The 27,504-nt window shown below is 41.6% G+C and overlaps 1 protein-coding gene across 2 annotated transcripts; it reads left to right on the top strand.

Moving 5' to 3' along the window:
* The first annotated feature begins 884 nt into the window (after positions 1-884).
* rxrgb (retinoid X receptor, gamma b) lies at positions 885-26,195 on the top strand. Of its 2 annotated transcripts, XM_020081425.2 has the most exons (11): positions 909-1,125; positions 7,375-7,526; positions 17,047-17,282; positions 20,656-20,800; positions 21,124-21,303; positions 22,054-22,214; positions 23,541-23,670; positions 24,571-24,703; positions 25,122-25,213; positions 25,460-25,565; positions 25,669-26,195. In XM_020081425.2, exons 2-11 carry the CDS (start codon positions 7,460-7,462, stop codon positions 25,814-25,816), a joined length of 1,398 nt encoding a protein of 465 aa, XP_019936984.1. In that variant the 5' UTR covers positions 909-1,125; positions 7,375-7,459; the 3' UTR covers positions 25,817-26,195. The 2 variants fall into 2 exon arrangements, with proteins under 2 accessions (XP_019936986.1, XP_019936984.1); XM_020081427.2 differs by lacking the exon at positions 7,375-7,526 and having other exon boundaries at positions 885-1,125.
* The last annotated feature ends 1,309 nt before the right edge of the window (positions 26,196-27,504 follow it).

The following is a 27,504-nucleotide window of genomic DNA, read 5'->3' as shown; positions in this document are numbered from 1 at the left end:
CACAAATAAAATTCTTGCATGCTCCATTCAATTCCATTCACTAAGCGATGTGCCCTCATCACTAATATGTTAATAGATTGTATACAGTTAAAGAACACTCAATCAGATATTCAATATTGCAGATTGACAATTTGAAGATGGACTGCTGTTGTTGACGTTACAAAATAAATGCACATTTTCTGCTAAACTGCATGAAAAGAGTGTGAGTGTGAATGATGCATCAGCCTTTCTGCTCAACAGAGGAATAAACAAACAAATAGAGTGCTTGCATCCTTGTGGTGCATTCAACCTCCATCTAAATTAGAAGCAACGTGCCCTCATCACTAATATGTTGTTAGCATTTCCTTATTGACTTACTGGCTGCTGATGTTTGCTTTTTATTTGGAACAGGCTTAGAAAATCAGGTCTGCGGCAACTCTTAGTTCTTTTCAATTAAAGCTGAAGAGTTCCCTATTTGCCTTTTATTAGCCTACATGAAATAATTACTAATTTCTTACACTATACTTTCACTCTCTTATTTCCTATTTCCAAATTTATCTTGTTTTATCTTATCTTTACTTTATATTCATCACTGTTCATGCTTGTTTTATTATCCTGCTGTTGCAATGTTGTTAATTTCCCAATCTTGCAACAATAAAGGAATTCTGAATCTGATTCTGATTCCTATCTATTTTTTTATTCTCCATGTGTTTTTTTTTAATGTAAGACCCTTTGTTACATTGTTGTTGAAATGTGGTCACACAAATAAACTTGCTTTGTAGGAAGAGTTCGGGGGTGGGGGGAATATTAGAGTTTAAAAAATACAGCTTTTAAAGGCATTTTTTTGGGTTACTTTTTGAGATTGCAACATTGCAACATCGCTGTCCCCGTGTGAGAGGGGAGCTGTGTTTCGTCATGATCGTGTTGCAGCTTGATACGGACCCACTGTTGTCATTGGGAGAAGCCCTGTTTTTGCCGCCGCCCCCCCCTCGCTGGGCCCCCGTGTAGAGCCGCCCGCCTCACAGCAGAGTTCAGCCGGGCTGCCTGGGAGAGGAATGCGCTGGGATGCGGAGCGGCACCGACTGTAGGAAACCGACGCAAGCCACTCGCACAGTATGGACAGTAATGATCCGTATTTACACCTCAGTAAGTACGACTTCTACGGTGTGTTTAGATCCGTGTCTGACTGTGGTGCTGCTGCGCATTTTGTTTCTTGGAAGAAGAAGGGAGGAGGAGGAGGAGGAGGAGGAGGGGGGTGCGTTTGTTTCATGGCGTCTCCTCTCTCCAGTCCGCTCCAGTCTCTCCGTGCGCAAAAGCACTTTCGCTGAACCCGGTTGTTGTTGCCGCTCTCCTGCCTCAGTGATCGTATTCTTTCACTCAGTTTTTTATTTTGCAAAAAGTGTCAATGCGGCCAATTGCAAAAGTCAGGTGATCGCGGTGGTCGCGCCGGTCAGGCAAGGTCAGAGGTTGGCACTTTAATTGCGCTTATGTAATTTATGGCAGCTTGTCGCACGTCTCTAACTAAACAGTTTGAGACACAAACGCACAATTTATTGGTCTGGGGTGGACGTATATAAGGAGCCTTAGAGGAATGGCGGATTTCTGCAGCAACAAACTTGTACCATGGTAAACAGTGTGTGTGTGTGAGGGAGGGAGACGCGCCCTGGTCGCTGCTGCTGCTGTGGCTGGGTTCAGCTGAGTGACAGCCTGACGTGAGTTCTCACTCTGTAAAAAGATGAACTTGAACTAGCTGATGGCTGTTTTTCTGTTATCGACTAGATCCGCAGAATTAAATGGCAGCATGTAGGATACTTGTATAGAAGAAGGCCTATGTGCCAAATAAGTGCTCAGTACGTGTTGATGACAGCTAAACCTCCTTAGATCAGCCTCACTGTGGAGAGAGGGAGTCTGAGGCTTATTGAGCTTCACTGAGTCACACACTATATGCATCATTTATCATGTGATGTTTTTTTCTTCTTCTCCCTGCAAAATACACTCACTCACAAACCACTGCAGGAGAAAATATGGCATGTGCCTCTGAACCTTTGTCCTTTACAGTGGGGTAAAAAAGAAAAGAAAGATATTAGTGTTGCATTACAAGGACACAAATACAGAAAGAGAGGTCTTTGAGCAGCCGCTTTATGTTATCGCCACATATCTCGGCACCATTTGGAGGGGGCTGAAAATTGTTTCCATAATGAATGTGGCTTCCCAGGGGGAATAAGAGAGACATCTGGATGGGAGAGCGGCAAAGAGGGAAGCCCACAGTGTACAGAATAGTCCCCCTGGGCTACACAGCTTTCTTGTCTGCCTTAAAAGACTTTGCTCTGATCAGGCAGTGGAGGCATCCCCAAGATTTATGCTGATTATGGGTGTACTTCAGTTTAGTTTGTCTGTTATTGACCATGTCCTGTTGTCCTCTGCTAATAATCCCAAGGTTTTTCCTCAGGCTGTAGGTCTAGAAAAACTGACTTTAAAAGTTGGAAAAATTCCTGTGTGGGATACAATTTTTGGCACATTCACAAAATCATGAACTTTGGTTGTGATAGATGCATTTCTACCATTTAAATGCCTCTCTTTTCAAAGAATGTCATCAGTCTTGGTTTCAGTGGGGAGTTTTGAGGTCCCACAGTAATCCTGCAGCAGCTTTTTCTGCCTCACAGAGGCAATCTGGGTTAAACAATAAATGTTTGTCATTTTTTATACCATTAAAATACTTAATAGCACTGAAAATATGAGGAATAAACACATCAGTTCTAAAAGCAGTGGCTGTAAACTGGTATCAGTTGAACTCTGGACGAGGACAGTTCATATCTTTTCGTGCATTTACTTACTTTAAAAAGTCAATGAGTTCTTTCTTAGTGCAAAGCCACAACCACTGTCTGTGTTTTGGCTCATGACTGTTATTTATGATGTATTTTGGTATAAACAGCCCACACAGTGAAACTGATAATGAAAATAGGTCCATAAACAATAACCATTTCTTGAAATGGGAGATGATCCCCCTTTGGAATCTGTCATTAGAGTGAGGCGAAGGCGAGGCAGTGTGAAGTCAAAAAATGAAAAAGAAAAACAGACTGCTGATTATGTGCGGATTGTTTTGTGATCCACTCACCTTTTCCCAGACATGTTATGTTTCAGCAGGTTTAATGCAGGCCTGCCCCGGGCATCGAGCACAGTCAGCGTTTTTCTCTCTCATTGTTTAAAAAAAACCAACTTAATTCCGTCAGTGGAAGTGATTCCAGACGCGCTGACTTTTGAGATGTGGGAACTTATTTAGCTCAAAGATGAGGGAAGTGACGGCCGAGAGGATGGACAGAATGGAGAAGAGTGAAGGTAGCAAAATAAAGGGGAAGTGTAGGGTAGTGGGGGTTGGGGGGTGTGGAGGTGGAGAAAGAAGTCCCCCTAGTTGATGTGAACTCTCATCACTTGCCAGGGGTCAATGATTCACCTCCCAGTGCGTGCACACACACACACTCACTGGGAGCAAGAAGAGAAACTCCTTCAATCACATGCTCCATGCCTAAATTTCCACGGCTGCTAACTTGCAGACTTCCTATATGCACGGCAACAAAATGTGACCAAGATATCATGTGACTTAAAGAATGTGGGTGTTAAAAATTTGACTGTGAAGTCCCAGGAGTATTAAAACCTGCTTCTCTAATGGCCGATCCCAGCACAGAGCCTTCCCCACCCACCACCCACTCCTGCACAGTGAAGTCAGCCACACAGGTAGAGAGGGTGGGGCTCTCTTCAGGTATTTACTCAAGGATTCTGCAGTTTGAGAGCTGCAATCCTTCAATGCTGTCACATGCATTAGCACACAATGCGCGCGGTGGGTTTACTCCTGGGCACTTTTGATTGAGTGTGTGTGTGTGTATTTATGCACCAGTGTAAAAAGACTTGCCTGTCTTTTGTGTGTGAGTGGGTGCTAATTGTGAGAACAGGATAAGGGAAAAGAAGGGGCGTAAGGAGGCCATTCTCTGCAGGGCTAATTTCCATTAATTAGTCATTAGTGAAGAAAGTCAAAGCCTTGATTTAATTCCAGCTTTAATGAAGCAGAGAACCTTGAAAGGCCTACGGGCTGCAGCCGTGTCAGGTTATGAGACGTATTAAGCTATTTCTTTGCTAATAATCCAATAACAACATACCTGTCACACATGAGCACACATTGAACATGTACATATGGATGACACTTCCCTCTGATTTTAATCATAGCATGCATGTTTGTTTTAAATATATTCTGCTGTGAAATGAAAGGCATAACAGCTAAAGACATGCTACGTTCTACATCAAATAATACACTGTTATCCTGCTAACAGAGTATCTGAGTGCAAAGAGAGTAAATGTTATTTGCTCATGTGTCTTTCAAACCAATATTATTACCAGTCATCACTGCAACATATTTTAGATGGAGAAACACTGTTGATTGCCCACTTATATCCACAAAGGAGGTTATGTTTCCACCCCTGTCTGTTGGATTGTTTGTAATCTGTAAAAACAGATTCTTCATTTAAATGTGCAGAATCTGTAGGCATGGGACAAGATATTGTGGATCGTTGTTTCGAATATGACTGATCATGTTTGAGCAGGATTTGACTGAAATGCATCAGCTATTGGCTTTTTAATGTGTCTGTTTTCTTATGCAGGTAGCTGTATGAGCCAAAATGTCCTCTTCCTCTAAAACACTTACAAAAATGTTTGTTTTGTATTGAGAAACACTTGTCACACGTGGTAAAGAAACTAGTCGGACTGTAAACAGTGTATGTTGAACAGAGTTGGAATCTTGGCCTGATTATCCACTGTCAACACCAGAAGCACTGAAACATTAGCTGTAGACCCCAGAGGCTTACCGAAGGCTCAGAGATTGGTTTATTTGTTACCTCCACCAAGGAGGTTTTGAGTTCCTCTGTCCGTTTGTTGGTTTGTTTGTTTTCAAGCAAAACTATGGGACAGGTTGCCAAGAAACTTAATGGAAGAATGTGTTATTCGTCAGGGAAGGACCCATAAACTATTGGTGTGGATATGGATCAAGGGGCGGATTCAAGATTTTCTTTACACGTTCTGTAACATTGTGAGATAGATCTATTTCGGAAAGAAATCTGGTATATTTAGGGGACTGATATTTGTGTATTTCAGAGTGTGTGCAAGTTAGCGCAGATCAAATGTGGTTTCATAAAGGGACTGTTTTGCCATGGTATTGATATGCTCTCTATTGAGTGACACTCTAGTTAAGTATTTAGATAAAAAATTATAAATACTACATTTTTGTCTTCATATATCAAGAAAAAAACACTGAATATTCTTAGGTTCAAGCTTCTTGGATGGCATGTGTTGCAGCCCTGTACCCTGAGCCAGTCCCAAAGATTTGGAAGTTTAAGAACCATGGAGCTCATTGCTAACATTAACAGGAGTGAGATTGAGTGGGATTTAACTTGAACAGCCAAAGTGCTCTTTGACCAAATGGCAGCAACAGGTAATAGCTAAATACATTTGAGCTCATTAAACGTCTCCATTGAGGGACATGAAGCCGTAAACCTTGCTGCTATTCTGAGTGCTCTTTTGGTGTGGGAGCCCTACCTCCCACCCACAGCTGAAAGGTTGGACCCATTAACGTGATCATGGAGACGTCACTGTTTGGAGGGAAAAAAACTGTTGTTCTTTTTCATCTTTCTACCCATTTTTTGCATTCTGCGTTCTCCTTTACGTGATTGTGTCCCTCCTCCGTTACATTGGGCAATCATTGCTTGATTTGTACTTGTAGACACATGAGGGCACTAATGACAGATTTTAAGGAGTTTAGATTTGAGTGCAAGCTAAATTTAGAGTCACCCATTATCCTCCTTCCACATCTTCATATACATGTCTGAATGCTAATTATGGCTCTCAGGGTTAATTTGACAGTTTTTATGTGGGCCACGACGCGTTATAACACTGCATGGATTTAAAGAGGATTGTATTATTTTCGCTTCTCCCTGCGGGATTCGTGAAGTGGGAGTTAGCGAGTGTCTGTCCTCCGCGGCTGTCTGCTCCTCTTCTAGTGTCCAGCCCGAGTCTGATTCTCTTGCCAGGCTACTGTCACCGAGGGGATCTAGTTACCTTTGGCTGTCCCTCAAGCTCAACTGTATAGATATCTGATCCAGCCACATACAGGCTCGACTCTGATAAGTCAAGTAAGTAAAGTAGATGCACACATGCTGCAGTAGGTGTCTCAGGTTTTTTCCTGCAATCCTTCAATGCAAACAAGACATTTGATAGGATGGCAGGATAAATTAAAAGCGGCAGCTGCAGATTTAAATCAGTGCCAAGTTCACATTTATTAGAATAGACTATTTTCTGGTGATAATGACAGGACATACTTCTTTGGCCAAGAGTGTGCGCTGCTGAGGTTTTTGTCCAAGAAAGTGTTTGCAGGCCGATCTCAGTGCTTTTTTCCCCGCTAAAACCATTTTTAATCAACATTTTTTTAAAGCGTGCTCAACAAGCATCAGATTAAAGATTGAATGTATCCGTGCATGCAGTTTATTTAGATTCCCCAAAGGTTTTGTCGTGCATTGTTCCTTGCCGCCTTCAAGTTATATTTTTGGCCTGTGGGGTTTCGTCTTGCTTTGCTTGACCATTCTACAGCACAGAAAAGGACAACTCCTGACTTCCTGGAATGCTATAACACTTGTTAAACACACAAACATACTAACGATGTGCACACAGGCCACAACAGTATACCATTAATGCATGGCACAGCTATATCTTGGCATTGAGGGGAGTTACAGATGTTTTTGAGGGAAGATTGAAGAGAATTCTTTATCCTCCTTGTCATTTCCTATTTTGACACTCACATTCCATTTATACCACGCTTATATTAGGCAGCATTCGGTGACTAATATTCTGAAAAAACGGGAGAAAATGTCAAAGGAAATGTCAATGACACATAATAACCTCAGCAGACTAAAGCAACATCATTGTCGCACTGTCTTCCCATGCTCTCCAGTCTTGATCCCTTTTAAGAGAGAGTAATCGGAAACTTTTGGCAATACTGTATCCTTAAGCGTGACCACCCTCCCTCCTCATGCCTCATACCCTGCGCTGCCACTACAACAGGTGTCTCTGAACAGATAGTTTTACCAATGCTCATAGAGAGAGAGACATGAGATGAGTGGGCGGTGGAAGAGCTGATTTGTGCAGCAGTCAGGCAGCAAACAGTTCCTGTGGGATTGATCTCTGGGGAAGGATAATCTGGGTAATCCTATAACCGGCGCTGGTGGACTCCGCCTCTTCTGCTCATTGCCGACGCCCCCCCTCCCCTCTCCCCTTCTCCTGCCGTTCCTGTTCCTGTACAGAAAAGTGGTTGATGTCCAGAGTGTCCACGTCTTTTCTTTTTTTCTTTTTTTTCCCTAGTGTGTCACCAAGACATCACTCGCGTCTGAGTACTGGTCCTGAGTGACAGGCGCCCTTGCCTGTGCCGACACTCGCAACTGAAGGCATGTGGCACCCCGTGGCGTCACCTGCAACTGGAGGAAGCACTGGGAGGGAGATAGGTTATGGTCACTGTGAGTAGCTGCGGTTTTGTTCCTGCCTCTCTGTGTGTGTCTGTTGTTTGAAATGCAGCGATCGGAGTCAGCGTGGGGATTGTTTGTTTTTTGTTTTAGAAGATGTCTGCACCACTGTTGCGATAATGCCTCTAATCCCTGTTCACTCTTTGAACAAGTTGTTTTGAATTTCTTTCCCCAGTGGGAGAAACATGCAACTGTTGCAGGACATGTTTATCTTTTGAATATATTTGCATTTCCAGTTTTTCCCTATGGATTGTTAATGTTATATTCTGTTATATATAGATTTCCAGTTACTTATTTGCTTCCTTTAAAATCACTGGATCATTTTAACCAATGAGGCCTTGCTGATGCATGTTACAATCAAGAGCTTGTGACTCACTTTAGGTTTCAGATGTGGTCAGTGTGGATGCCACTCAGCTTTAAGGGACGCCTCCAGCTCTCATTGCCTTGTCCTTCACTATCTGTTTGTCTCTCGACACATGTCCCTTCCTATTAGCCCGCTCCATTCTGCTTTCTCTCTCTGTGTGTCTGCCTTCTGTCACCCCTGCATCCCTCCATCAACGCTCGCTCTAATGAGTTATCTTTCTTCTCCCTGCTTCCTGTGTTAGGGAGGTGTTGATGAGAGCTTCTGTACACACTTACTGTACTTAGCCTGTTGACTGGCTGATGTTTGTGTTGGGTGATGTGTAGATAGAGCACCTGGCCTCTGGTAAAGTAAGGATTGAGAATAGTGCACCGTATTCACAAAGCATTTTATGGTTTTGACCCAAAATAACAAAACATATGTGCTTATCCACCAACTATGTCTAGGTTTTCTGTTGTGGATCTAAACTAAGCTCAGCAGGATGTTCGGCACAGCTGATTAAATCCATAATGTTGTCAGCTGCAGTTATTGATGACATGCGAAATGTTCATTTGAACCTCAAATTTAATAGGAACACTAGGAACATTTAATTAAAATAAAAACAATCTTTTATGGTTTAATAAATGCTTTAACAAAATTTAGGTTATACAGTAATTTATTCTCAGACATTAAAAATACATTCGGCACAATTTATCTTAAAACATACCCGTTATTAAAACAGACGATGCATTATGTTACAGACAGACCAGCACTTTGGTCCAGATGAAAACATCAGTTAATAACAGCTATTATAGATGGATTGAAATTATATTTGATACAGATGGTAAATTGTAATAAGACAAATGATCATCATCAAGTGAAAATCTCAGGGTCTCCAATACTTTTGAAATATGATCAAATAGTGGTAAAAACACAGAAGTTCCCATCCGCCGCAGACTTTCTTTTTGTTAAATGCTACTTTACAAACTATGCTAAACATTATCCGTGTTTGTATGTGTCAAACGCCACATCACCACAAGTCAACTGTTGCTGTAAATAGCTGCTGCTGCTTTCTTTCTGGGATCTGGTCACAGGTCCAAAGGTCAGGTCGCCCGAGTCCCACTCACTAGGTCACAGCATGAGATGAATGGGTTGCCGTGTACAATGTGTGTGTGTTGACAGCACATACCCATCTCACCAGCCACTGTAACACCAAGAAACCACTTCTAGGAACTCCTGTCAGACTGAGTCACAGCGGTGGATGCCCTTGCATTAGGCCAGTAAGTCCACCTGTTTGTTTGTTTTTCCTGGACTGCTGGTCAGCCTGTTCTGTCTGTGCAAGCAGACTCATGTTAGCTCTTCTTGTTTAAGTTCCAAACTTTTTTTTTTATCACTTGCAAAACAATCTTTATCTTTTCCCTGCCTCAGTGCTGCAGGCCTCCTCATTGATCCCTCTGGGTAAAACGGTTCACAGTGGTTGCAGCAACAGCTTACATATGGGAAATACAGAATGTAATGTATGTTAATTAGCGGGAATTAGGATTTCTTTTGCTCATTTAAAGAAACACAGAGATATGGGGATAAAGAGAAAGGAAGCAGAGTTCATTCCTCTTCTTTTGTCGGATAGTGTGTGTGAGTTCACTGGAAGAGTTCACTACCGGGCAGAATTTGGGGTCAGAGAACTACACGAGCTGAAGTGCTTGTGTTGTCACAGCCGTGTGACTTTATGGAAAACATTCTTCTACTTCCTTAAGTTTTCTGCAAGAATTTCAGCTGTGTAACTTTCTCTTTAAAGGCCGACAGAACATAAACAGTTGTTCTTGAAGCAGCGTTGGATTCTTTGCTGTGAATGAAACAGTAGAGAATATTAAAAGATATCTGTTTTCTCTCATCAGTAACTATTTCTATCTGCTTAAGCTGTGCAGAAAAATCAATTGATGATCTAATGTTCTCAGCCAGGCTCAGAGATTAGGTGCATGTGTGTGTGGTGGTCGGATCATGTGAGAGTTGGGAGGCAAGTGGCATCCTGCCAGCGCCCCACACACACACACATGGACACACACCCTCCCCCATCCATCCTCCCATCCCGTCCGTCTATCCATCCATCCACCGCTCCCTTCCTTCCAATCTGGCACTGTCCCCCCCTCCTCGGGCTCCCGCCTTCTTGACAGCTGGCCTGCTGAGCTGCAGATACTTACCCAGGGATAAGAGGATTTACTGACACAACTGATCAGACATCAACCTCATTTAGCAATGAAATGAATGTTTAAATGGTGGCAACTCTGCGCTCGTGTGCATGGACAATTTATTTGTTTCCTTTTTTTTAATGTGACAGAAAACAAGTGTGTGCAAGTGTGTGTGTGTGTGTGTGTGTCAGCCAGCGCTAGTGAGCTGGACCAGTGGCGAAGACATTTCTTAATTACATGTGTGCTGTATCTGATGAGCTCTGCAGGCTGTCCATCTGATTACCTTAGGATGCATTCTGCGCTCTGTCATTTGGTCAAGGCCGCAAATACGTGCATGCAGCCATGCCACGCACAGGGATGCGCACGCACACATCAATGCGGCACTTGCAGACACACAAAAGGTATTAGATCGCTGTATATGCTGGTGATCCCTCTTCATGTGGCTAATCTTATAGGTATTGAGACTGTTGGTGTTTGGGATCTGCTGCCCCCGCCTCAGGCATTTATCCCATACTGCCCCCCCCACCTCCTCGATAGCCTCCCAGTGCTGCTCTGCTCTTCAGACAGAGATATTATTAGTTAGTGGGCCATGGGCTTATTGAATTACCACACAGTGGAGTGGTCCATGCAGTCACTACCCAGTAATTAACAGTGAAGGATTTAGAGGGTTTGTGGTCTGCAATGTTCCCTCTAAACCTGTTGATCATCAGATCAGTGTGATGCATTTGTGGTTATATTTGTGGCTCTGTCCGCTCTCAGCAGCTGATTGATGGTGATGATGCTGTTGTGGTTCTGTTTGTGTGCAGGAAACCAGAAATGGTTTTACACTGCTGCTCTGTTTTTGATTACTTGTCTGCATTGAAAAATAAAACAACGATTTCAGCATCATGATTTGAAAGGATACCATCATCTTAAAAGTGTAACAGTTTAAATGACAAGTTACATATGCTGCATATCTAAGATCTAATATGTAACAATTACATATATTAAGTTGACTTGTGTGGTGACATTATCAAAAATGTTTCCAACAATATCCAAACCCAGGGAAATCCCCACTTTTATTCAAGGTAATGAGTTGTTAATTTCGGTCACACTTTAATGCGTCATATCCAGCTACAACGTCCATGGCAAACAACGAATTACAAAAGAAAACACACTGTTAGCCAGTCAGCTGTTTTTTCCTTACACTGTTTGTATTGGTTGCTTGTGATGGATCATGAATGGATCATTCATAGCTTAACTCAGCGTAACTTGAACAAAACTTTACTACAGCACCTCATCTGTGAGCATGACTTCTGCCTGAGTCCCGTCTGGTAGATTTTCTACGGCAGGACAACAACTGCTTCACAACGTCATCAAACTAAGTCTTTTGTTATTGTTTTGATTGAGAGACCCCTAGCGGACAAAGTTACATAGTTTAGTCTGGCCTTAATATTATTGGGAATTAATCTGACAAATGTCCTAATATAAAATGCCAGGAAGTTGTGAAATTTCCCAAAACGTGAGCGATATGATTTATGATTATTCACTTATTCTAATAATGAATCAATTAATTGTTTTGCATTATAGTATAACTACATTACCTGTGTGTAAAAGAAAGAAAATATCATTTCTGTTTAAAAAATAGTAAATGTTATTGTTGTCGTACATTGTAAAACATTCATCCCGTTCTCATTCAGATCCAACTGTTGACTACTGCAGATAGATACTCTTTTAAACTCAGTTCAGGAGTTTGGTAACACACGACCTTTGATTTGCGACGCCAGCGGTCAAAGGTGCCCTTCGCTGCTCTGTCTGTTTGTTTGCTCCTGATGCGTTTAGACAACGACCGACAGGAAGCACTGCAGCTAAATCTTGGTCAATTCAGAGAGCTGTGTAGAGTGTTTCTCAGACAGTCTATACGAACAACCTCCCCCTTACTGTACCTCTCTGTCTCTGCCGTGTTACGTGTGACGGGGCTGTACATTCCACAAGCTTCTTTGTGTTGAGGTGATTTACATAGAATTGAGATGGAACAGCCGGTTGAGTTGGGTCATTCAAGGATAGGCCCCTTTGAGCCGCTCTGGGCCAATTTATGCTTCCTCCGCTGAACATGTTGGCCACCTTCCAAATATACACACTTGCAAACACACAGAGACATAAACACACACTCCCCGATGTCAGAAATTCTTTAAGCTCAAGGTTATATGTTTTGAAGTTGCTTGAGTTGTGTGAGGAACAGACTAAAACCCAAATATATTTTATTGCTCATTATTTAGTCACATTAGAATAGCTGGGATCAGAGAATGTTGCTTTGAGAACAGAGGTTTTCTTTTGCTTAACAAGTCACTTTAAAAATGTGCCATTAAATGTACGATATGTAACTCTGGCCACTAGGGGTTTCTCAATCAAAACAATAACAAAAGGCCTAGTTTGATGAAGTCCTGAAGCAACGTGGGATCATGGGAGTTGTTGTCTTCGCCACCAGCAAATCAGCGCAAATCATTTATGAACATTTTATTCAGGTTGCTCAGCAAACAACAATAAATAAGCCGTTATGAGTAACCAGTACAAACAGTGTATAGAAAAAACAGCCAACTGGCTAACTGGCTAGGAGTGTTTTTACCTTTTCATATGTCGTTTGTCCCAGAAGTAACAGCAGAGACTGGTAAAGCCACAAGTTAACTTGATATGACGCAATTAAAATGCGTTACCTTGAATAAAATTGTGGATTTCTCTGAGCTTGAACCATTTTCAATGATGTTGAATAAGTACACAAACCAACAAAATATATAACATAGGTCTAATTGTTTTTTAATCAAATTATATTAATAATATATTACCTATTAATAACTGTTACATATTATTTCATCATATCATCTCGAAATGTAGCAATGACTTATTTGACCGATTTTGACAGCGAGGTTGGTTTAAGATGCAAAAATGTAGCTGTGTGTGTGTCTTCAGTGAGTCCACATCACAACCTTCATCCTGCCATATTTTACATCTGGATACATGTTGGTCCAGGATGATTGTGAGAACCCGTTGGTACGTTGTTAGCTGGAGCTGGATCTTCTACTCAGCACTTCCAGAATAGAATAGAAGTTATGAGCCACGGAGGGAATTTGCCTTGCGCATAAAGAGAGGGGTCAGTGCACAAACTGAGACAGTACACGCTGTACCCATCCTGTGCTCATCCATTATGTAAGCTTGTTGATTAGAGAAAAACGTGCTCTAAAAAGTTGGGATACACGCCTGCCACTGCAGAACTTAAATCTGAGCTGTGCATTTTGGAGAATCACAGACCATAGAATACTGTGTAAAGTGTTGACTGTCGTGCATATAGCAGTGCAATAAATCTCCTGTATAAAGTCAGCTTTGTGGGAGAGAGAGGGAGGCCCTGATACATATTTGCTTGCCAGGGATCACTCATGGAGGGCTGGAGAAAGTGGGCGAGCGAGAAAGGGGGTGGAGGCTATAGTCTAGCTGCTAAACAGGAAGTTGCACAACATCTGTTCCTTGGCATCCAGAGAGGGACTGAATGGCCAGCTGTGTGTTGTAGAGTGTCTCAATGCACAAAGTGCAACAGGCAGGCAGACAATGTGACGATCCTCTGACTGTTTCCCCAAATCCTTGACATCTGAAAGCAACTGTGTTGCATTACTCATTCTTTCCATTTCTTTTTAAATAGAGGTTACGCTTCTCTTTTCCAATGGGACAGAACCTAATGTTAAACTTAATCACTGCCAGAGGTTAAGTGTCAGAGCAACTTTTCAGAAGTATTCCAAAGTATTAAGAGTGGTCCTGTCTCACTTATAAAAAGGCTGCAAATGTTAGTCACTTCAGGGAAACTGACAGGCAGAAACTTTAAGTTATTTCTCAGAACTAGGGCAAAAAAAAAACCAAAAAACTTTTTTACAGCAAAGCTGACAGCTTAGAGGATGATGAACTTAAAATCTTTCTGTTAAGACTTTGTCATCATCACAAAATTATCTTAAGAAATATATGTTATAAATTAATCCAGATTATGTTTTACGAAATGTTTAATGACCTAATCTCATATCCTCGTTGAGGTAATTAGATGATAAAACACATATCATCTCGTTCATCATACCTTTTTTTCACTATGTCATTTGGGGCCATGTCTGTACAGGTGATGTTGTTCTGGCAGATGTTATCTTCCCATCTTCGTGTTTCTTTGCCATATGGTGTGCTGCAGGCGAAAGCCTCCTGCAACATTACGGGTTTGTGGTTTGTTTTGAGCGCTCAGCTGTGCTTGTGGTTCTTCTCATCCGTAGACTCAGTACTGTTTGACATGACTGTGGCGTGTTTGAGTGTGTTGTGGAGACTGGGCGGCAGCATTATGTGCAAATCATGGTTTTCTTACACTACATTCATGTGACACATGAAACTCTCTTTTAGGTTCGAGCTCCTCGTTTTGTCTTGGCTGGTCAGAGCCTTCGCCCATTTTTGTGTTTTTAAAAATTTTTTTTTTTAGACTTATACCGTAGTTGTTCCTTCTGTCATGTAGCCTATTGGCTGGTCGGCAACATACACGAAAAACTGTGATCTCTGACACACTGTTGAGCTTTGAGGGAGGAAAAGAAGAACAATTACCTTCATTTACATTTTTTTATAAACTCAAACAGGTGCCTTTCATTGTGTGTCAGGGTATCATACCATCGCCCACACACGCACACAGGAATGTGACATTTAACTAAGAACAGTGGCCCAGTATCACACTGCGTGCATGTGTGTAACTGTGTGTAAAGGTGGGTGGGGGATGGTTCACTGACACACAAGGAAGAGCTTCTGCATTTTCTGGCCATTCTGAAAAAAACAAACATTAACTGTATGTCACTCTTCATCAGTAACATTTCCATAGAGAAATGTTTTTTATTCATTCCTATGAGTCAATGACATTAGCCCAGAGACACACTGTTCATTGCATCTGTCTCTACCAGAGCATGTGACAACCTGTGGTATTTGTACGTATTAATTATGTGTACTCTACATGTTGGTCTGTACATGTACAAGCTGTATGCGTTTGTCAATATTTAGTGAAATATGGCTTGATGGTGAATGAATGTCCTCACAGCTACACCACATGCATGGAATTACACACCACAACCTGTTACCCAGTTGACTGACAGCTTTTCTAAGTAGGTCATCTATGTAAATGCCAGCCTGTCAGTTTGCATCAAGGGATGCAAAGCAAAATCAGCACCCTGTGACCAGAATCAGGTGGACACAACATTCTGACTGCATTCATGCATATTGCACTGTTGGTCAGCAATGTATTTTTAAGCTTTTGATTATAAGATGAAAACCAGTTTTTCCACGACTACGTCATTTTCCCATACTGTATGTTTTACGCTCGTAACCACAGTGGGGATGATATAGTGCATTCCCATCACACTGCTCAGTGCTGCTTTAAGATGAGCATTTTAGCTCACTTATACAAATGATCTCCATCCATAACACAGACTGCAAATGAAAAAGGATGGCTTCCTCCCGCTGTAAAAACATGAAGCCAAGATATCGGATATGGGTGTCGCCATCTTGCGCTGCATGGTGATGTCATTTAGAGCAGTAGTTTTAGTGGAGTGGATTTGCAACGTCCTGCTGATACATGTGCTCAACTAATCGCGAGTCAGTCTCAGTTGTCAATCATGACGTTTCACCCCTGTTTTTGTAGCATCAAATCAAAAAGCAAACTTCCCAGAAAAATGTGCATTTGAACAATGTCAGTGTGACAAGAGCAACCTAAAATGAAATAAGTCATCTTTTAGAAAAAGTTCTTTCAACTGTTAACATGGAGGAGGCAAAAAATGTTTGGCCTCACTTTTGGGGATTTGTCATGTCATCCATCTTTATATACAGTAATGGTCCATACGGAAGCATGACCATTCCTGTACACTTGGCATGTGTGTGCTTCTAAACAAGAAGCAAGTTGTCCTGTCTGCAGTTTGTTGTTAAAGGTACAGTGTGTGATATCTAGTGTTGAAGTTGCATGTTGCAGCTAAACACCCCGCACCTCACCCTCTCCTTCCAAACATGAAAAAGAACCTGTGGTAGCCTTTAATTGTCAGAAAAACTCAAAAGGTGTTAAGTCTTTCCAGTCTTGACTAATGTAAAAAACATGGCGGCCTCCATAGAGAGGACCCCCTCGATGTAAATATAAAGTATTTGAATATAAAGGGCCTTTTCTGGGGTAAAGAAAACTACAATTCATACAATTTAGATGAAAACATCATGAGGATTACATTTTTTTTCTGACAATAGTTCCCTTTCATCTAAATCTTACACACTGGACCTTGAAGTAGCAGAAAAATAATAAGAATGAAGAACAACAATAGTGAAAATGTAAGAGCAGGGATTTCTTTGCTTTGACAAATGAGTAGGTGGAAGTGTTACTGATATTTAGGGTTTGCAACGCTTGTAATTTGTTAACCATACTGTGTTTGATACAGGTAGTCGAAAATGATTACCAGAGGCTTCAGGAAAAGAGTCAAGGATATATTGTGGCTGACTAGCTGAGGAAGCAGAGGTGGTTGTCTGCATCGTTGTCGTCTCAGTTTCTGCGTGGCCACACTGAAAACACAACCCTGTTGTTTTAAATTTAAAACAGCTCCAGGCGCATTTCCAAAAGTCTCTGTTTAGGGCAATGAAAACTCCACAGTCACATGGACGTCAGGTGTATACGGAGCAGAGATTACACGTGTTTTAAAACTGAAATTATTTAGTAATAAATGTCCCTTTTACGATGTTGACTTTAAGGTGATATACTATGTTCTATGATGCCTGTTTGACAAGTTGTAATATCGTGTTACAACATACAGTATTTCTTTGTACTAATTAATATTTTATATTTATGACTGAAAACATTTACACTGTAAATACAGGATTTGTTGTATTTGATTGTCTTTGTTTACACTGGCGTATCTGACACTGTTCAATATAAATCGTCTTCACTCTGTTCTCTAACACACCTTCCTTCTTCCCCCAGACTCTACGGGGCCAATGAGTGCGGCCCACACCCACCCGCCCCCTATGGGTGGCATGGTGGGGCACCCGTCAGTCATCAGCACCTCCAGGCCCCTGCAGTCCCCCATGTCCAACCTGGGCTCGCCGATGAATGGCCTGGCCTCACCCTACCCCGTCATCACATCGTCCCTGGGCTCTCCCTCTATATCACTGCCGTCCACGCCCAACATGAACTTTGGTCCTCTCGGCAGTCCACAGGTAGGAAAATGTGCAGGTGTTTTGATGGCGATCACACGTTGTCTTAGAAGACTTCTTGTAAGGTTTTTTTAAATATAACATATTTTACAATTAAGATGGTTTATAATCAGTTTATGATGTTTTATGCGTTCCAGATGTAATATTGTAAATCAGCCTCATGTTTAAAATCAGACAGGGTCTTCTATTCATCGCTGCGCTCTCATCAACAGAGGTTTATCTTCCTTCAAATTAATTTTTGCAAAGTCTGTTTGTGTGAAACTATCATGTTCTGCTGTCGATCATGTGAGTTCTGCTCTTGGAATCTCGGCAGTGGTTGGGACATTGAAGGTTAGCCATATCCAATGTGTTTGGCAGGCATACCTTGGGTTTTCTCACTGTTCCCTCCCCTTACTGACCTTTACCGACTCTCCCTAAAGGTCATTGGTGGGTTCTGTGTTGCTGCTTATAGGCCAAGGGAACTTAAGAGATACACTCCAACTATGGAAACATAGAGACAGCCTCAATATTTACTAGTTTTATTCTCCTTCCCTGACATTTTCTCTTGCTTATTTTTCCTTTATATACTCATTTGAATCTCCTTTTACAGCATCATACTGGTTATTATAGCAGGTGTATATATAAATAGCACAGGACTGCTCTTTTTTACTCTTTGGCATATCGGACTGCAAGAGAAGCAGAGAGCTAATGGATATACTTGCAAAGTGGTCCATAGAATGAACTACAAACCCCACAAGGCTTAATGCTTTGATGATGGTGTGTTTCTGCACATTCTCACACACACACACACACACACACACACACACACACACACACACACACACACACACACACACATATTGTGCTTCAGAGGCTGGATTGAGGCCAGTGCTGCAGGGCACAGTGGACAGCATATACGTTGCTTTAATCACAATATGGATCTGTGCCTTCAGGGACAGTCAAAGTTAATATGATTGTTCGGTGTCACCGTCTTTTGACTGCCACAGACGACCAGTGACCAAGTCGCCATCAGGTCATTGTGTAATGTAACGTGTGCTACTGTTTTCATGGGTTAACTGGAGTTCACCAGCCTGTCATGGGGTGACAGCAATGAACACAAGCATATTGAATATTACGCTTCTGCATACATGATGGTGATATTCAAGTGTTCTGCTATCATCTTGTTATTTTCTGATGTTGTAAATTACAGGAATATTTACATATACAATCAAAAGTGTTTAACTCGTAGTTATTAAGTATTTTTCAATTGTCTTTGACTGTTTCACTGCTGCTTTTAGTTGCAACAAAACCATTTAAAGCTCACATTTAACATTAAGTTATTTTTATAGCATTTATTTGTATGATGCATTACTGCCATCACAATTAGGAAGTGATGGCAGCTTCTAATCCTGCGCTTTGAGATGCACACTTTGTCATTAACTTCATTATTAATTCTTTATATATTTTTTTTATCTATTCTTAATCCTCATTTAGCTCCTTCTACCTGTCTGTGTATGTTTTTAGTATTATATTGAATTTGCATCCAAGGATTAATTTTAACATTCATTAATCAGTCTCAGTTAATTGATAAATAATTTGGTCTGTGAAATGTTAAAATATTTTTTATTCATTTTAATTTTTCAAAGCCATAACCGACACATTCTTTATGTCATTATATCTGATATTTACTTTAGTTTTGATGGAAGACTCAGAAAACCAGCAAATATTCCAAAATATACGATTTCGATTATCAGACAAGTTTTAGATTAAATTCTCAACAGATCAAATATTGGTGAATGGTTTGATATGTTTGCACAGTGAATCTCAAAACAACATTATTACCAATTGTACCAGTTTCTCTTTGATTAGATTAGATTTCTTAGTTCAAGACTATTGAAGAGCACGTGTGGCCCATGAAAGGGGGTAAACCTAACATGTATGATGCAGTGTGGTCTTCATACCATGTGCTGTATAAAGAATGTATGACGCATCAATAATATACAGTGCTTGTAGCCGTTTTGGCACCAATATGCTGTCTGTCTGAAACTGAATGTGCGTCTGAACCACTGTTTGAGCTCACCACAAGGCTTATTTTTCTCAAGCTGTACATGTGTAAAATTAATTATTTGTGAAAACTGTGCACTGAAGAGGAATAACTGTGCGGTACTGATTCACCGATGAGCGAATACGCAGGGGGCTGAATGCTCATTTAAGTGTGACTGCCAGCCTTTGGGGCATCTATAGATGAAGAGGCCAGTGGCGGTGTAGAATACTAGTGTTCTGTGGGAAAAACTGAAAGAATGAAAGAAAGAAAAAAGAATCTCTTGTATAATCTCCTTCTGCTGTGAGGTCACAGCCGCAGAGTCCTAAGTTTAGTTCAGCTCAGCCATTAGAGGATATTCATAAGAAAGTGCACTTCGTAAATAAATGATAGGAAGAGCCTGAGGTGACTGTCCTATATGTCAAGCAGCATCAAATATATAGGACGGGAGGGGATATGTAGGTCAGCCTTGTTGCTTCCAGTGGGAGTGCAGACGTGCGCACACAAACAAATAAACAAACATAAATGTGCACATCATGCATGCGTCCCATGGTCCCACCTGGCCCTCGGTCGGCAGGAGAGGGTCAAAGGGCGTGCAGGAGATAAGAGAGACAGAGATATGAAAAAGTCGAAGGAAGTCAGAAGAGTTGCCCGGCATTGAACATGATTGGAATCTCACTGAAGAGGCTCTGTTATCTCCACTGAGTGCTGGAGGGTCTCACTTATTCTAACTTCAGTGGGTTGTTCACACCTTTTTGTCTCATGACTCTCCTTTAGTTTCACATGGGACCTCAGACACATCAGTCCCAATGTGTTAGGTGTGAATTTTCTAAAACCGGATGGGACGCCGCTATAAGAAGCTCCTAACTCCAAATTTAGAACTAGGCCGGATCCAATGAATCGTGCAGAGTTTAGAGGCATCAACATCTTTAACAATTCAAATCTCCTCCATTCGCCCAAGTTTGAAGACCCAACGCAGGAGCCCCCTCTGCTGTTCAAGTCTGAGAACTGCACTCTCTGCACACGTGACTCCCAACGCCTCTCCCTGTCAACAAACATTGAAAAACCTGTCTGACAAGCTTCAGACTCAGCTCCTCCCACTGCGCGAGCATGTGATCGTACCCTGCGACACTTTCACAATAAACGTGTGTGGGTGGGGGGGGGGTAGAAAATGATAATATGGGCACACAGATGACAAACTGAGAAAATAGAGGAAGAGGCAGTATCATGAGACCTGCCTAGCACTTTTCACTTCTTACTTCCCTTCTGCTTCCTCCTCTGCTCTGCTCTGTTCGCTCAGTTCTGGCAACATCAGCTTCAACCTCTGTCTCTGTTCTCTCTTCCTGTCATCCTCAGATGAACTCTATGAACAGCGTCAGCAGCTCGGAGGACATCAAGCCTCCGCCGGGGCTGCAGAACCTGGGGAACATCAACTACCAGTGTACCAGCCCTGGGGGAATGTCCAAGCACATCTGTGCCATTTGCGGGGACCGCTCCTCAGGTAAGGGTGAGGATGGAGGACATTTTGCACTTTCACTCCCACATAAAGATTATCACAGGTGATTGGAGGGAAGATAACTTCATTTCAAGGTGACTTGTCAGGCATTTACCTGTTTTATTGTTCATCTTGCTACATTCTTCATTGCTGTATTGTTTTTGTGTTAATGGGTTTTCATTAGGTTGTAACTGGCAAACTCCTCTTGTGGTTATTGGCCTTCTATCCTTATTCCAAACATGTGTTTATATTCCACACTGTGAACCTGAAGTACAGCGAGGTTCTGCCTCAAAGAGAGGAACTTGATGTGGTGGTTCTTGTGTCCACAGGGAAGCACTACGGTGTGTACAGCTGTGAGGGATGCAAAGGCTTCTTCAAGAGGACAGTCCGAAAAGACCTCACCTACACGTGTCGAGACAGCAAGGAGTGCCTGATTGACAAGCGCCAGCGGAACCGCTGCCAATACTGTCGCTACCAGAAGTGCCTGGCCATGGGCATGAAGAGAGAAGGTGGGCCTGAGGAGTTTCATTTTTTCATAACCTAACAGGCGTTTTCATTACGAACATGAAGTATTCAACCCTGTAGGAATATATTGCATCCCAAAGTTTTCCAAGATACAAATGATTTAAGACTGAAATGCAGGAAAATGTCAATAAAGCAGCTTTCAGACATGTACTGAATATTCCAGAGGGGCTGAATGTGAGAACGCAAACGTCAGAGTCAGTTAATCCAGACCTTTTTTCGGGACTTGTCTTGCCAGCCCCCTAGCTACATTTCTAAGTAAGCCCATGTGAGAATGTCCGGAAAATTCACAGCAAGCAAGTGGGGGCATGTAGATGACATTTCTAACATGCAGCAGATGCAACAAAAAAAACAAAGAGAATAGACGCTCTCTTGCTGTGTTCTTCATACATGAAAAGTAAAAAATGTTCATGTCTGAAACTTAACTTGATGCACAACCACTTTCAGTATTCTGTCATTACATGGACATACATGTTGCAACCGTGACAATGCTAGTCCTGGATTTGAATATTTGATTTCCGGTAAATGTTCCATGAGTAAGCAGATGTGGAAGATATTTTGTAATGTAGGGAATCTGCTTCAGAGGTTACATTAAGGTCTGAGAGATGCAGAGCTACTGTTGTATCAGTGATGTTATGTTGCCATGAATATCTGCACCAGAAGATTAAGCGTGGGGGTTTGACCTTAAATATATGCGCTTATTTTGTGTGTTTGTGTGTGTGTGTGTGTGTGTGCAGCGGTGCAGGAAGAGAGGCAGCGTGGGAAGGAGCGGGGGGAGATCGAGGTGGAATCTACCAGCAGTTTCAACGAGGAGATGCCTGTTGACAAGATCCTGGATGCTGAGCTGGCGGTGGAGCCCAAAACAGAGACGTACAGCGAAGGCAGTCCTGGACACTCGGTAAGGATCACAGACACAGAGCTTTGTCCCAATCTCTGTGCCCATCAGCTAAAGCCTGACAACGAAGCAGCCCCCGGGGGCAACGACCAATGTTTTAGGGCTTCCAGTGTAGACAAAAAGATAAAAGCAATCTGTAGCAAATAGCTACAGCTAAATAGCTGATGCATTCAGTCAGTGACAACCGACTGTTGACCTGTGGAGACCAAACGTGATTGCTCAAACCAGAAACCAAATCTTGTCCCCAGCCTACATATCCTGCATATTCACGTGCTGAATCTGGTTACAGATTACAACTATTAAACACTGGATTTATTTATTTGAGGTTGAGGTGGAAACTAACAAATGAGGGAACAAGTGCTTGCTTAAAGGTGCAGTATGTAGGATTTTGTGATATCTAGTGTTGAAGTTGTATGTTGCAGCTGAACACCCCTCACCTCACCCTCTCCTTCCAAACATGAAAAAGAACCTGTGGTAGCTTCAGTTGTCATAAAAACTCAAAAGGTGTTTAGTTTGTTCAGTCTGGACTAATGTAAAAAACATGGCGGCCTCCGTAGAGAGGGTCCCCTCGATGTAAATATAAAGTATGTAAATATAAAGGGCCTTTTCTGGGGTAAAGAAAACTACAATTTATATAATTTAGATGAAATGAACTAGTGAAAAAATCATGAGGATTATTCTACATTAAATTTCTGCCAATAGTTCCCTTTCACCTAAATCTTACACACTGGACCTTTAAGTAAAGAATGTGCTTCTTAATGATGTAGGTCCTGATATCCTGTGTGATGACTGATGCAGCCTGATCCATGTTTAAATGTTGTACTGATTGGTAATCAAGTTGGAGTTACAGGCTTAACTGCAACTCCATGACTCAGACAAGCTACTGTCAGTGCTGCTGACAACTGCCCTGAAGCCTGTCTTTGTTGTTTTGCATTTAGAAATAATTTGACCTTTTATTTAACCTTTATTCTGATAGGGCGATAAATTAACAGCGACATACACACTGATTTATATTGATTTTATTGAGTACACCTGCACAGTCTCATGTAATCCAACACAACAGCCCTGCTATAAATCTCACCCCCTCGCAGCTCATGTTGCTGAGCTCCGGTGACCCTGTGCAAGTGGTAACTCAACTCTGTGATCATTTTTGAAACTGACTTCTGAAACTTTCACAGGTCTTGAGTGGAATTTGTTGGTTTACAAGGCAGTATAAAATAGTCTCAGCTGCACCTGCTCTAGCTGCTGATAGACATGTTCAGATGTCAGCGGAAGTGCTCACCAGCGCCGCTGTCGATTTGACGTTTTATCTACTCGTTCCCCCTCCAGACGAACGACCCCGTCACCAATATCTGCCAAGCAGCAGACAAGCAGCTCTTCACCCTGGTGGAGTGGGCCAAAAGGATCCCGCACTTCTCCGAACTCCCGCTCGACGACCAGGTCATCCTACTACGAGCAGGTGGGCTCATAGTTCAGTTATACATTCACACACTGCATCTATGTGCAGCACTATTTCTATAAGGAGAGGTTCAGCACACATGGACGAGGAGACTCAGACTGGGAGCAAACCATTGACCTTCTGGTTAGAAGACGGTCGCTCTAACCCCTGAGCCGCCTTGCTACATCCTAGCAGTTGTTCATCCTCAGGCAGACCCTCTATTATTAGTCTTCTACAGTCACTTAACACATCTTTGCCATGTAGTTTAATGGAGCGATGAAACCAAATATAACTGGACTATTTTCTCAGTCCCAGCAGTGCGGTTTGCAGCTTTAACAACGCTGACCCCTGCTGGTGACAAATTCCACACACCATGATAAAGTCACACAGCAAAGTTAATGGGGATTCTTTTAGCTTTAAGAGAAACATGGGACAGCCGATCCATTCCAGCAGAACTAGAATCCCACTCAGTAAAGTGCCTACCTCTGCCATGGCCCAGGAGTCCCCTTAAAATTCATGCATGCTGCATGAAATTGCAAACAACAAGATCAGTCCACTTTACTGATTATTTTCATCAAGATCCATGAATTATTCCTGAGGAAATCGGTGAAAATGTCAAACAGAATGCGTATCGCAATTCAATGAAAGAGAAAAAAAAAGCCTAGATCCACCCCCAGATCCACATCAAAATTTAATGGGGTTCTTCCCTGACCGATAACACATCCTTCCACCAAGTTTCGTGGAAATCCACCCTGTATTTTTTGCACAATCCAGCTACATAGCAAACGTACAAACGCAGATGGAAATCTCTTTGGCAGAGGTAATAAAATATTGTCACGGATCATTTAGAGAAACTTGGCCTGTGAGGTAGGGATCGACAGGAAGAGGGAGAAGTCACAGTTGTTTTCTTTTTGTGTCCAGGCTGGAACGAGCTCCTCATCGCCTCATTCTCACATCGCTCAGTCACGGTAAAAGACGGTATCCTGTTGGCGACTGGCCTCCATGTCCACAGGAGCAGCGCCCACAGTGCAGGAGTGGGCTCCATCTTTGATAGGTACGTAACAGATAAGGCAACAACTGAGAAGCTAAACGTCAGCAATGATGACTTAACCTGACTTGTAATGCATCTCTAATACTGCAAGAGGAAGTGTAACTGAACATTTGTTCTGTAAACAAAGAACATGAATTAATACGTCATGTCCTGGCTCCTTCATGCTCTACCCAGGTGCCATCCCTCACTCAATGTTCGGGACATTTTCCTGTTGTGAACAGATCTGACTGAATAACCTCCTGCTGTGTTCTTCATATTCTTTACATACTGTCCAGACTCAATTTTCTGGAGGTCATTTCTAAAAAATGTTTGCTAAGAATTGGAGGCAAAGCACATCTGTATTACTGGTTAGCATCTGATTTAGTCTATTTTAGAAAAATGAGGGTTAACTCTCTGATGTAATTCTCTTGTTCCCCTGCAGAGTACTGACAGAGCTGGTATCTAAAATGAAAGATATGCAGATGGATAAGACAGAGCTCGGCTGCCTTCGAGCCATCGTCCTCTTCAACCCAGGTCTGTTATCTCTGGATTTTGAATTATCCGAGTCGTTTGTTAAATGTGACATATTATCCCACTGCTTACTTATTAAGCAGATATGTTTTTTTCCATGTCTTCACTGTAAATCTGTGGATTTATCCGCGATCAGGAAAGTTTCGGTCTTATTTTCTTCAAATAGGTTTAAATGCAGGTGGATGTTTGATGGAACAGAAGTGATTTCTATGTTGTTGTATATGACTTTGAATTTGTGTTTTATTTCAGATGCAAAAGGTCTTTCGAACCCACCAGAGGTCGAAGGGCTGAGGGAAAAAGTCTATGCTTCGTTGGAGTCATATACAAAACAGAAATACCCAGATCAGCCTGGCAGGTAGGAAATGCACTACATGATAGGAAATTATTTAAAAAAATATATTTTACTGATGATGGCTTATATGAAGGCTCGGTCTTAGTTTTATTTTCCTCTTCCCCAGGTTTGCCAAACTGCTGCTCCGCCTGCCCGCCCTCCGCTCCATCGGCCTCAAGTGCCTGGAGCATCTGTTCTTCTTCAAGCTGATCGGGGACACGCCCATCGACACCTTCCTGATGGAGATGCTGGAGGCGCCGCATCAGATCACATGACACCAGTCCCCCCCTTCCCTTTGTACATACTCCCACATTGTCAGCGATATGAAGATAAAATTAAGATTAAAAGACTTGATTTAAAATTGTGAAACAGCATATTTTGTACCAAGCGAAAACATTGTAATTAAAATTTTTAAAAAAGTATTTTGATGTTTGGGAGAGTGAGGCAGATTGAGTATACTGTCAAAATGAATTCTAATACAATTGTTAACAGATTTCTTTTGTAAATAGATAATTCCAGGTGTCTGTTTAAAAGAAAGCCAATGCAATTTTGAAAAGATAATATTTTATTCAAAGAGGAATTGAATAAGAACAGAAACCATCCCTCACTTTGAGAATTCTTACAGAATAAAGTTATTTAAAAACGTATCTAAAATCTGTGTTTCTACTGTCGTGTTTTGACTTATTTACTCCACCAAGGTGCTTATGTTCTCATTGCTTGTTTGTTTGTCTGACTTTTAGCAGGATTTTGCACCTGACAGATTTCCATAACATTTTGTGAAGGGGTGGGATATGATCCAAGGAAGAACCCATTGAAATCTTGGAACAGATGAGGATAAACATTGTAGGCGTTGAAATTAGCTCATCTTGTGACAGGACGTAAGAATAGCATACCATTACCAAGATGATAATCTGTCCAAATCAACTAAGTAATTAGTCTCAACAGCTCATTTCTTCAGTCCTAAACACTCAAACCTGATCTGTCTGCTTATACAAGAGTGGAAAAACATCCTGTACTACAGAAAATAAGTCATCTGGATCAAGCAAATGATCTTCTGTCCTCCTTGTATGATCATGCTCTAGCCACTAGATGGCCCCCACGGAGTGTAAGCATGAACTCTCTCTCACACACACACACACACACACACACACATACACACAGCCTCTCAGACTGCCTTTGGGCCACAGCATCAGGGGCTCCTCCACATTATAAAAATCTGTGATATTGTGAAGATTGGTTGAGAGGTGAAATGTCAAGATAAAAAAATACAATATTACATCACAACGATTTGTAGGAGCCTGTCTTGATCACAACAGTAACAGCATTAGTGTTGACATAAAGCGAGAAAACCCAGAGTAGGAATGCCAAGTAGAAAGGAATATGTAAATAGGAATATAGTGGAGTGTCAATAATAATGATAATAATGTCACGTTTTTTTTAAGCAAAAAACTGAAATAGCACAGATACTTTAAATACATTCAACTTTTCTTTACGATGTTACAAAGTGCTTTACAATGAAGAAACAATACTAGACAGATAAAATGAGAGTAGAACAATAAAATAGATACAACTATATGAATGAATAGGACATTACGTTGCATAACTGACTTATTTTTGTTTGATAACCAGCAATATTGTCCAGGGTCAAAATTTAAGTTTGACTTATAAAGCATTTCTGTATAGACAGATGGAACTGCTTTCTTAATGTAGCATATCTGAGATTATACATAAATCTATCTATCTATCTATCTATCTATCTATCTATCTATCTATCTATCTATCTATCTATCTATCTATCTATCTATCTATCTATCTATCTATCTATCTATCTATCTATGTCTTTCTTTCTGAGAAAAGTGTTTCCCATAAAGTGACCTTAAAAGTATGAAAGTTTGACCTTTTAACCTGCACTTCACTTCCTGAACATTATCATTAGTTTTAATGGAGAGAGAAAGCGAGAGAT

This window comes from Paralichthys olivaceus, chromosome 3 (genome assembly GCF_024713975.1).
Source record: "Paralichthys olivaceus isolate ysfri-2021 chromosome 3, ASM2471397v2, whole genome shotgun sequence".
Taxonomy (NCBI): Eukaryota; Metazoa; Chordata; class Actinopteri; order Pleuronectiformes; family Paralichthyidae; genus Paralichthys; species Paralichthys olivaceus.
This window is presented reverse-complemented; position numbering and strand designations above follow the sequence as displayed.

Excerpts from the sequence above, each read along its gene's own strand:
- rxrgb (XM_020081425.2), top strand. The coding sequence starts at position 7,460 with ATGTGGCACCCCGTGGCGTCACCTGCAACTGGAGGAAGCACTGGGAGG. Across the intron at positions 25,214-25,459 it reads CATCGTCCTCTTCAACCCAG|ATGCAAAAGGTCTTTCGAAC; the intron begins GTCTGTTATCTC and ends GTTTTATTTCAG. Across the intron at positions 25,566-25,668 it reads TACCCAGATCAGCCTGGCAG|GTTTGCCAAACTGCTGCTCC; the intron begins GTAGGAAATGCA and ends CCTCTTCCCCAG.